This window comes from Balaenoptera acutorostrata, chromosome 7 (genome assembly GCF_949987535.1).
Source record: "Balaenoptera acutorostrata chromosome 7, mBalAcu1.1, whole genome shotgun sequence".
NCBI lineage: Eukaryota > Metazoa > Chordata > Mammalia > Artiodactyla > Balaenopteridae > Balaenoptera > Balaenoptera acutorostrata.
Genome location: NC_080070.1, coordinates 18028409 through 18040957, shown reverse-complemented (window position 1 = coordinate 18040957; position 12549 = coordinate 18028409). Strand labels below are relative to the sequence as shown.

The window sequence follows — 12549 nt, the reverse complement described above, 5'->3', positions numbered from 1 at the left end:
TCAAAGGTACTTTTTAATCTTTTCATGGGTGTTGGGGAGGAATAGACAGTAAGGAGAAAGACAGTGGCTGGAAATCTTTGTGAGTACATCCTACCACAGATTCTGGATCCATTACAGTGGCAAAGAATAATATCCCCCTTTATTTTGGCTTTTCATATCAGTACTATGTATAATATGGAAAAACTCCTGTTGCTACATGCCAGAACTTCCCAACCCCTCCCCCTCCCCAAACTTTCAAAACCCACCACCACCACACATTTAAAGGAATCCGGTAGTTGTGTTTAACATGAAGGTATGGGTAAAACCCCTAGTTTTAGAGGACCTGAATTAACTGCTTTCAGACAGTATCTTTGAAAAGTTGTCAATAAAGTGTTGAGACAAATGTGCTACTTTCTTTCTCAATGTTCTCCAAATCTTACTGAAGTTGAATCTATGAAGCATAAAATCCTCTTTAGTCTTAGAGGTAATAAAAGCTACTATTTATTGAGTACTTATTATGTGTCAGATACTGTGGCAAAACGCTTCATATACATTTACTCATTTAATTTCTAATTCTTTCTTGCTTCTTTTAGCAGGGCTTATTTTTAAAATTCCAAATGAAATGTTATCAACAGCACTTTCCAGAGTATGGCCATGAAATGATAACCTTGGGATTGATACTGGTGCCTTATTTTATGAAGATTTCTTGTCTTCCAAGATTTGCAGGTCCCATCTCATACACCTAGAGTGGCTGCAACTGATTGGTTAATTTCTGAGGCTGGACGTTGAACTTCATCTAAGAGCTTGTAATAGCAAAGGCAAAACATTGGAAAACTCCAAATTTACCATGATCTCAATCACATCAAGAAACCAGATGACTTGGAAAGCCCTTACAGCAATCTGCCTCTAATAATCTTGTTCAGTACGTACTACAGAAAATGAAGTTTATACAAATTTCAAACCAGCGTTACTCAAAGCGTGGTATGTGAATATGGTACCAGTCTGCAAACTGTTACTAGCATGGGACAGCATTTTCTATATTACTAATTATTAACTACAATGCCTAGATTGGCTAACTTTTTTTAAATAGCAAGATATTCTTGATGAAGGAGACTGTGTTGACGTATTTTCTAGCCCAACCTCTTTACCCACCATGAACTGGTAACAAACAGCTTGTGGACCAGCTGTTTTGAGCAACATTGCTCTAGACCTCAATTTTGGTATTACCTCTAGTTTTTCTGTCCCTGATGCCACACAAAATTTAAGTAAATTAACAACCAAATACTTAGCTTAAACAGTTACATAGTAATGGAAAAAGCAATAAAAACCAGCAATTGACCTCACCTTTGACAGAAGCAATTTCACACAGGAAACATGACCTTCATAGACAGCAGACAGAAGAGGTGTAATATGATGTTTATCTGGAGCCTATGAAATAATAGAGAGATAGATCACCTCATCCATTTTTCATTTATTCCTTCTTTCTAGATCTAATTAGGGAATACTCATAAATATTTCAAAATCAATGTTTACCCATTTTTAGCCTCTTAGGAGCTGCTAAGGCCCGAGGCCACAAGAAGTTTCTCATTGGGAGTCAGACTAGTGAAACAGATGGAGCAGGGCTTTGACCCCATCTCAAATCTGGGCTCTGCCACTTACTGCATGACTAATTACGTAACCTCTCTGAGCCTCAACTCCGCATTACTGTAGACGTGCCAATGAGGTGCAGGAAGGGAATCTTGAGAGGGGTGGAACATAGCCAATGAAGAGGTAAAAGATTGCCACAATTGGGCCATGTGACATGGTATTCCCTGAGATGTGAAAAGTTCATCTCACTTGCTGTCATGGTTACTTAAACATTTTTCTAAAACTCTGAAATGCAGTAGCTACAAAAGGCAAGAGTCAAGAAATGACTGCTGTCTGACTTTTGTCCAAAAATCCAGTTTAGATTTCTCATATGACTGCAGAGTCCTATGCTCCATTGGGTGATAGCTATTTGCCACCTACAGATAGTGCTAACTCTCATATTGCTTTAGAACTTGAAAAGGAAACATCTACCCCCCAGTTTTATCAGTTAAAAAAAAAAAATCAATTTGTTCTGCTTATTAAAAAAAAAAAATCACAACTATGTATTTCTAAGTTACAGAAATTTGGTATAATTTCAGACTATATTCTTACTTCATATGAGGTTTCCACCAGTAACTATTTTACAAATCTACAGAAAACAATTACCCAAAAGCATACAACAAGAATTTTTTCTAGAATGACAATGTTCTTTACATACATTAATATCTGCTCCTTTCAGCAGCAGAAATTCCAGGATTTCAAGCTGCCCACAATCTGCTGCATAATGAAGAGGCTTCCTTCCACCTTCTAGTGTCCGGTTGACGTCTTCTCCCTTATAAAAGAAGCCAAATGAAAACAATATTCATAAGGATGGTAGACTGAAGAAGGGAAATGAGGCACCTGCTATTTTTACTTTCTTAAAGCTGCAAGGGTTTCATGAAAGAATTACATTTCTTGCAAAGTGAAATAAGTAACCAAGAACTTTAAATTCTGCACAAATAGCACACAGCATGACAGCAATTCAAATCATGATTAGTCAAGCTGAAAACAATAAAAAAATGCTAAATGTAATGAAATCTATTATTGTGCTCTTTCTAAGGAGTTCAATCAGCACGATGTCAAGATGTGGCCACCAAACACTGATGAGCTCAAATACTTAGATTTTACACAGATCATATGACATGTATTTTAATACTTCAGAGAAAGCATCACTACTTTGATGGAGGCAGACATCATCATCACAAGGTAATGAGTATTAGCATTAAGAATTCATTTCATTCATTCAGCATTTAAGCACTACTGTATGGCCGGCTCTGTGCACAGAGGGGACAATAGTGAGCAAAATCAGGAATGGCTGCTGACGGCATGGAGCTTACCATCCAGTGTGGGAGGCAGATTTTAATCAAATAATCACATGACTAAACATAATGGAGATAACAATACCTACATCTAATGGAGTTGTGGTGAGGGTTAAACTAGATGATCCATGTAGAGCACTTAAGATATTATAGCTAATATTAATAGAAATATGATTAGCTATTATTATGTTATCTATGTACATATGAGATATACTCAAATACTGAATGAAATCCATTACTCAGTCTTTTTAATGTTAAGGGTCACTATAAATATAATGCATCAGTTTTTCAAACAATGAAGTTATTAAATTCAAACAATTTGAAATCTTTAAATATATAGAGGTATTTTTTTTTCCGTTAAGGAAAATGTTTAACTCCAGGGTTTTATATCCTTCAGTAAGTATCAGAGTGAGCTATATCATCTTACTTATTATTCAAGGGCTGGTACTTAAAAAAAGAGCATTCCAAGAGGTGAGATCACCTGCCTGTCACAACAATCAGTGGAGGCATCAGAGCTTTAAGTCAGGAAACGAAATTACACAGAGTGTTCCCGAGTTCCAGGCCAGATGTATATTTCAAATATATTGTCTCTGTGGAGGATCAAGAATTTCATCAAAAATAATTGTCCTCTTTTGAATTACTCAATGATAAAACAACCCTTTTCTGTTAAGAGTACTTGAGTAATTCACAGCAGTAACTTCTAATGGGTTGTTTATTCAAGTCAACACGTGATATTTACAGTAAAATAGGGCCTCTTATAAAGTATATGAATATAGAAGGAAGGTGTATAACATGCTTAAGATCAACGAAGGCTGGGTTAGAGCTCCAATTCTACCAGTCAGTTGTAGGACCTTAGACTAGTTACCTTCTAAATCTTTGTTTTCTTATCTGTAAAATGGGACTAAAAATAAACCTCACTGGGTTTTAGTGTATCATCAAATGAGATAATCCATGTAAAGTATCTAACACAGTACCTCACAGGGTAATATGTTTAATAGAGGTTAAGTATTATTGCTGTGGATTCCCAATGTTGGTTTATACTGGTTCTAAAAGATTATCCAAAATTAGGTTAACGCAGCTTTCTGCATAATGGTTGAAATACAAAGATATGATTTATTATAATATACTTTATATTCAGAAACAAATTGAAACGTAAGGGAGACTTGGTGTACCACCTTAGTCTTTATTCACAACTGCAGAAATGTGAGGCTTTGAGGCAAAGAGGTACTGCTTCAAATGATTTGGATAAAACTAGTTTTCCTTTCATTATTATTTCCTTTCCATTAGTTACATTAACTGGAGAGGATTAACTGGATAGGTCTTTTCAGTGAAACAAAGTAAAGAAATAACTGCAGCAAGTATTCAATAAGATAGCTTTGTCAAAAAGATATTCTCCTGAGTCAAAATATGCAATATCTTCCTTCCTTCCTTAGTACAAGCATGCAAAATGCATATGAAAAGGAACTGTTGTGAGTTTAAACTTTCTCCTTTATCCCTGCAGACGCTGCCTTACAAATCTTATTTTAGCAGACAAAAATGACAATACTGGAAAGGCTTTGTGTGAATGACAGGAAAGAAAGGATTTTCTTCTGCAGGCCTTTGCAAAAGCAGTACTTACTGAGAAATTTATAGTACTAAATGCCTGTATTGGAAAAGTAGAAAGGTCTCAAATTAACAATCTTTGTACTTCTACCTTAAGAAACTAGGGGGAGAAATGACATATGGAAATCTCTGTACCTTGCTCAGTTTTGCTGTGAACCTAAAAAATGTTCTAAAAAATAAAGTCTATTAAAAAATTAAATTCAAAATAAGCAGAAATCAATGAAATGAAAACAGAAAAATAATAGAAATCAAAAGCTGATTCTCTGAGATCAATACAACTGATAAATCTCTAGCCAGAATGATCAGAAAAAAAATGAAGACAGAAAGTGCTAATATCAGACTTAACAGACTATCTTTCCGCAAAGAAACTCCCATGCCCCAGATGGCTACACTGGTAAGTTTTTACCAAACATTTAAGAAAAAAAAGAGTAATACCAATTCTACATACTCTTCCAGAAAACAGAAAGCACCCAAACTCATTCTATGGGGTGACCATTACTCTGATTCTAAAACGAGACAAAGACTTACAAGAAAAGAACACCACAGGCTAATGTCCCCCACGAACACAAATTCTAAACAAAATTTGAGCAAACTGAATCCAACAATATATAAAAAGTATAACAACAGACCATGACCAAGTAGTGTTTACCCCAGGAATACAAGGTTGGTTGAATATTTGAAAAAGTCAGTCAACATAATTCATTATTTTAACATCTAAACAAAGAAAAATCATATAATCATCTCAAAAAGTATCTGACAAAATCCAACATCCTTTACTGATAAAAACTCAGTAAACTAGGAAAAGAAGTACATTTCCCTGGCCTAATAAGGGGCTTCTACAAAAAAAGTACAATTATCATACTTAATTTGTGACAGATTGAATGCTCTTCTCCTAAAATCAGGAACAAGACAAGATGTCTGTTTCTACCTTCTATTCCACACTGTACTGGAAGTTCTAACCAGTGCAACTAGGGAACAAACAAACCCCATCTCTTTTGAAAAGGAAGCAGTATAATTGTCTTTATTTGCAGATGGTGTGACTGTATGTAGAAAGTCCAATGGAATCTACCAAAAAGCTACTAGAACTAATAAGTAATTTTAGCAATGCTGAAGAACAAGAGATCAATATACCAAATCAACTGCATTTTTATATAGCACTAGCAATTAATAATTGCAAATCAAAACTAAAACCAATATTTTTTTTTTCCACACACACACACTGTATTTTATTTTTACAAGAGATAGACTGACACCAAGCATTGTACATGGATGACCACAACAAAAGCAACAATGATTGCAATTACCAAACATGAAACACACTTATACTATGTCATAATATTGACATTCAGTCCAGTAATCCTCCACTGTAACAGCTCCTTTATAAAACCAATATTATTTACAATAGCATACAAATTTATGAAATAAGTCTAACAAAAAATGTACAATATCTATATACTGAAAACTACCAAACACTGTTGAGAGAAATTAGAGGATCTAAATAAATAAATGGAGAGATACACAGCATGTTCACGGGTTGGGAGACTCAATACTGTAAAGAGGTCAATTTTCCACAGATTGATGTATAGATTCAATGCAATACCAGTTAAAACCTTAGCAGGCTTTTTAAAAAGAAATTGACAAACTGACCCTAAATTCATATGGAAATACAAACAATCTATAACAACCAAAACAACTTTGAAAAGAAAGAACAATTTGGAGGGCTAACACTACCTGATTTCAAGAATTATTAAAAACTCCAGTAATCAAGAAAGCATGGTATTGGCATAAAATTATAAAATATGCAAACATATATACTGATAGAAAGCAGATTAGTGGTTGCTTATTTGGGGGTAACAGAAGGGAGGGACTACGAAGGGGCACTTGAGGGTAATGAAATCTACCAGACATTATCTTGACTGTGGTGATGGTTTCATGATTGTATACGTGTCAAAACTTATCAAATTGCACTCTTTAAGTATCTGCAGTTTCTTGCATTTCAATTACACCTCAGTAACATAGATTTTCCTAAATCAAGTCTCTGTGGCTCTAATTCTTGTAAAATGAGATGCTAACAAATCAATACTTGAAGAAGAATAGGGGTAGGAATGACTAACAGTACCTTCATGGGAGACTTAAAGAGCAGAAGCTATTTGAGGTCAGGTTCCTTCATTGTTAGTGCTGAATGAAAAGCTCCTGACCTCTGTAACTCAACAAACTACATGGAACAAGAAGTTTTAAAGTGGGATAAGAGCAGATCGATATGACTCCTACTAGCTGGGTGGGCTTCAGAGATCAAAACAACTGTCTGGATCGCTGAAAAAAACCTCTTACCTGGCACCCCCAACTTCCAGCCCCATTATGCCTACTCCATCCTTTACTCTGCAGCTACAGGGATCTTGCTAAACACAAAATGTGGTCACATTATTTCCCTTTTAAAAGTACTCTGATGACCACCCATTGCTCCTAGAGAATAGGTCTAAACAACTAAACACAGTTTACAAGACTTGGAGTGATCTATGTCCAGTGATTACCTTTCCAGCTTCAATTCTCACAAGCATTCCTCCCCACTGTCCTTTGTTCAGTTAATTCCTACTAATTCTTTAGAATCAAGCTATAATCAAACTTCTTCTGGAAAGTCATCTTTTAACTACTGCAACTTTGAGTCATAATACCTTCACAGGGGTACCCAAAGCACCTTGTATTTCCCTGTCACATTCTACTTAATCTGCGTCTGTCTGTATCCTCTATGAACACAGGTCAGGTATCATGTCACTATTATTTACTTTTGCTGCTCCAGTGCCTAGTATACTTTTTGACACATACTAAATTTTACATAATAGACGCTTTCAGACTGAACAAATGGTGAAATTGCTCAAGCAACAGACTTGGAAGTAAGTCATCTTCTATTTCAAAGCAAATACTGATAATGCATTAGTTATCCAGTAACAGCAGCAGTTACTTGAGATCAGTGGTATGTTTACGGATGTAGGGGTTTGAATGACAATTTCACCAGCTTTCCAGCAGTCTGGATAGGTGGTAACTTCAGTAGTGGTGGTGAAATAGGGAAGGAAGATAGTGCTCTATCTAGTTCCTTTCTCCTCACCCTTGGCATTAGTGAGTTACATCAGAAGAGAGGACGTTGGACACCTATTCTGTAATCTTCATTCTAACTTCATGAAACATTACCAGCTACAGAGAAAAATTTAACCCTAATTTTGTCTCCCAGATTCTGGGGATAGAAGAGAGAGATGCACAATTTCAACAGGTCCCTTAGCATTACCTGGCAATCTTACCATGTTCCTTTTTATCTTGCTTTTCTACCTTCCACAGCGACTATTTTAAATCTCTTTCATTTTTCATAAGCCTCCTGCTTCCTTTTCATTCTCAGCAGATAACCTCATATCCTTCTTCAAACAGAAAACTGTCTTGGGACGTGAACTTCCTCCCGAGCTTCTCTCTACCACACCTTCCTGCAACTGACAAATCCTTTCCTATCGAAAGCCAATCCCTCACCTAAGTTTTGGATATCATCCTTTCTTGTTTTCTTAAACTTATTTCTTATTTATCCCTTTTCTTGCCTGTGTTTTCAACCTCTCCTGCTGTACTGGCTCCTTCTCATCAGAATATGCCATTAGCAACTCTTCGGCTAAAAACGCAAACAGCAACACAAAAACCTATCCTTAGACCTGATATTCACCTTTTAGTTACTATTCTCTTTCCTCCCTTTCATGGCTGAACTTGCCAAAAGCATTGTCTATATTTGCTTTCTCCAGTTTCTCACTTCTTGTTGTAATCTGGCTTCCACCCTCAATACTATACCACAGCCATTTTTGCTGAGGTCAAAGACCTCCACGTTGCGAAATGCAAAGGTTATCTCTTAGTCCTCACCTTAACTGACCTCCCAGCAGTGGCAAAGTTGATCACTCCTTCCTTTTTTAAACACTCTCTCTTCCCTTGACTGCAGGGACACCACATTATTGTAGTTTTCCTCCTATTCTCTGACTATTCCTTCGTTGTTTCCTCTTCTGACTTGTCCACTTCTACTAGATGTTTAAAACAAATTTTTGAGATCCTGGTTTTGAATTCAGATTATCATCATATATTTATAATTCAAACAGTTGCTAAAAATGGGTTAGCCTTATAGTTTTGTAATAGTATCTTTATAGGAATACCTTGATTACAGAATTTGGGGGGATTTCCTTAGTGACAAAGTTTATGTGTTTTTAAAGACATCATCATGCAGTAATATCACGTGTCACAGAGCTGGGAAGCAACAAATTCTCACCATGATATGGGTGTAAATAACCAGGCAGGTGACAAATAACTCTGCACACAGCTTCCATTTGCCATATACAGTTCAAGTAAAGCAGGCTGACAAATCTAACTTGTCATCGCATCCAGGCTTGTCTAGCTTCACCTTTCCCTTTTTAGCAAGAATAATTTAACCAGTTTCATTTTACTCTCCTTCCTGTCATTGCAATATGAAGCCTGTTGGTTGTTAAATATACAACAGATTTTTATTACATTAAAATTGTACTTTTTAACCATATTTTTCTTGTACCAAGAAAGTTGTTTTGACGCTATTTTAATTTTTTTCTAAGTATGATATATTCCAGATATGTTATATATGTATATATAACATATATATGTAATATTGGAGATATGAAATAATACTGTTTCATGATATTTTCTGGTGAGTAGTTTAAATTAATATACTCTATCCAGAACCACTATAGTGACCATGAATGAATGCTTTAGGATGTGTTGATTCCTGATGCTCCTCAATAATGACATTATTGGCATTTGAGAAAGCTGGTCATGTTTTTTTTACTTCTCAAGTACCATTGCTCTAAACAACCATGAGCCTCAGCTATAATGATAAATTCTCTTATCTGACTAGAAATGTATTGGTACAGTGATCTAGTTCTATTTTAATATCAATAAATCAACTAGCATTTACTGAGAAACCATGTTCCTAGCCTTGTGCTAGGCATGCTAAGGGTACAAGAAAGTGGAATTGTGGGTCTCTGCCCACAAGAACTTTACTCTTCACTGATTAACTAATTTGACAAAATATGTATGAATTCCTATCTATGATCTATCTATCTATCTAATACACTCACAAAAATATAAAATAACCTGCCCTACTAACTCTCTACCCAGTACTTTTCAAACCTTTTCATTGAAGTACTCCAAATAGCAAAGGATAGAAAATATATGCTTCTCTGAGTCTGAAAGCAGAATCCTAAACAAATTAAAAATTCATTCAAATATATCTGCACAAATATGCATGTATCATATATACATATGTATGTTTTGTTTGTTTTAATATAAAAGCCACAGCTCAAAACCCATAGCTACTGCTATGGGTTTTGCCCAAGGATGCTTCAGGAATTTGGGCCATGTGTACTCTATGGCTTAGAGTAACTCCTTGGAAGACCATAAGCTGACTATTGAAGAGCACAGTACAATTTAATTCAGTCTCATCTATTTCTGATGCCATGAATATAGTATGCTAATTTGTGTACCTTTCCTCTTGAGATCTACAGACCACCAGGCAATCAGTGAACAGACTTTCAAAAAGCTTACTAATTCTTCGTGTGTGCATAAATTTTCTAGGTAAAGAGTCCATGCCACTTTTCATCAGATTCTCAAAGGGGGCCATGACCCTTGAGAGGTTAGGAACCCCTTCCTCTAACGTTCACTGCCTAGTTTTCTACTTTATGAAGAGAAGTAGTATTAAACGGTGGAAAGAACACCAGACAGAAGCCCTCGGCTCTAAGTTACCTCTGCTACTGCCCACAATGGGGAAGTAAGAAGCTTGGAAGACCTTAGTTTCCTCACTGAAAAATCTGTGGCTGGAGGAGATGACCTCTAAAGTCTTTTATAGTTAGCTTACTTTTATGGTTAAATGCATCTGGGAATAATTGTTCCCCCCGCCCCCTCTTATATTCTAGACCAGAGAAATAGGTGTTTCTGTACTTCTGGCCATGAAAACAAAGTAGTTCAAGAGACTGGATGCTGAAAATGGTTGCTACAGTAGGTACATTTAACTTTCCACAAAAGTTGGATCAAGAAAGAAGATTTAATACAACAACATGAACAATGTAAAAAAATATATACATACATTTCAAAGTTAAAAATTTTTTCTTTCAAATCTATTATTACTTTAAGTTGTTTTACTAACAAAAGTAGGCATGGATCTAAAAAAGATGAAATACGGTATTTGAAAAAGATATACTATTTACAATTAATTTAATTCAACAAATACTTACCGAGCCTACCATAAGTTAGGCACTGTGCTGCTACTTGCTTGGGATAAAATAGAAAGGCCCAGCTCTGACTCAAAGAATTTGCTGCCTTCTTGGGAAGCCAGCATGCAAATAAATGAATGCCATTTAGTTGAGTACTACAAAATACAGAAGGGCCTTAATGAAGAGAATTTTCAATAACTTAGTGTTAGTGTGTGGGCAATTCATCTTTTACTGCCATTTAGTTTTTCATGTATTTATATCTTGTGTTGTTAATTAGATTTTAAAGGTCCTTAGGGGTCAGAAACTATATCTTACACTTTTTCATTTCTACCATAATTCCAAATATGGTATTTTTAAACCTCAATAAAAATTTGTTTTGATTGCTGATTATAATAGCATAGTATAAAATGCTAAATTAAGAAATAACTGTATTCAACAGGGTGTCTACTGATTTGAAGAGTGTGGAGGTATGCATATGCGAGAATGGTGCCTGGAGAAATTAATTGATATATTATGGTGTATGGAATTCTCATAGGCCAACTGGAAATCCAAGAGGTGCTCATTTGGAAAGCATCTACTATACAGTGCTGTTTTGAGTCTTCACTGAAATAACATAATGTACCTGTACAGTTAGCACTCAATAAATGTCAACCAATATTGCTATCATTAGAGGCCTCAACAGTTCTCATTTGAATAGTTTTCCACTCAATTTTCTGACCTTCAACAATTCAACAAATGTAAATCAAGTAAATTAAAGTTCCTAAAGAGAAACACTGATCACAACTCTTCCTCATGCAAAAAAATTTCAACTGCTCCCTTCTGTTGAATAGAAAATCCTCACCATGATACTCAACTCATCTTCAATTCAACACCAACTTACTACTCTGGCTTTTTTACTCTCAAACATTGCGCTCCCAACACACCAGCGCTTTCCCACATCTGGAAAACTTCATGATGTTGCCTTTCTTTGCCATGGTCACCCCACTTCCACTCATGTCTTGGTGTACTGAAATTCCACTTACCCTTCAAGATCTATTTTCTCTCTAAAACTTTTACCTGATACTCTCCCTGCCCCCTGCCCACTATACTCTTGATATATAATTCCCTCCTTTTAATCCTCATAGTTCTTATTTATATGTCTCTTACTACATTTACATTTATTTAATTAGGTATTTGTTATTTATGTATTTCAATGATATAACTCCATTAAAGAAAGGACAATGCCTTACTTATTTATATGTATTGTCTACAATGTCTGTGGGTGACTTGTGCATACAAGTCCAATTTAAAGAATTAGTGTAATCATTTATACCATCTTTGTCATATTATGTAACCTGTTGTTTACCAAAACATATATACAAAACAAATATAAAGAGGTATTTAAAAAACATTGTTAAGAGTGTCTGAAAGCCACATAATCTCATTGTTGGAAAGGATTCTGTCATCTAATTCAACCACCCATATTGCGTTTGAATCCCTGCTTGTGTATGCCCAACACATAACTGAATCTCTCTAATGAAAGGCAATTCAAGACCTTACAAATCCGTCTATTCCTTATTTAAATGCTGGAAAATTCACTGTTTACAGGTTCTGATCCTATCCTCTGGGGACACATGGAACAAGCAGTCCCTATTTTCATGTTAGATTATTAATTGTTTAGCAGTCAGATGACATGGTAACTAAAATGAAATCTTTTCTATACGACTTGCTGTTATCCTGAACTTGAATTACTGACTTTTTGAGTATACATGGAGGGCCATTACATTAACTGCTACTAAATTGCATCTTAA

General features: G+C 35.5%; 1 protein-coding gene across 1 annotated transcript in view; it reads right to left on the bottom strand.

Annotated features, from left to right (window-relative positions):
• The window catches only part of MTPN (myotrophin), a 71780-nt gene that overhangs the window by 22864 nt on the left and 36367 nt on the right, over positions 1–12549 (bottom strand). Inside the window, exons 2-3 of the mRNA XM_007177102.3 lie at positions 2264–2377; positions 1324–1407 (exon numbers count right to left, since the gene is read on the bottom strand). Of these exons, the coding sequence (XP_007177164.1) occupies positions 1324–1407; positions 2264–2377 (198 nt within the window). The remainder of the gene's footprint in view (positions 1–1323; positions 1408–2263; positions 2378–12549) is intronic.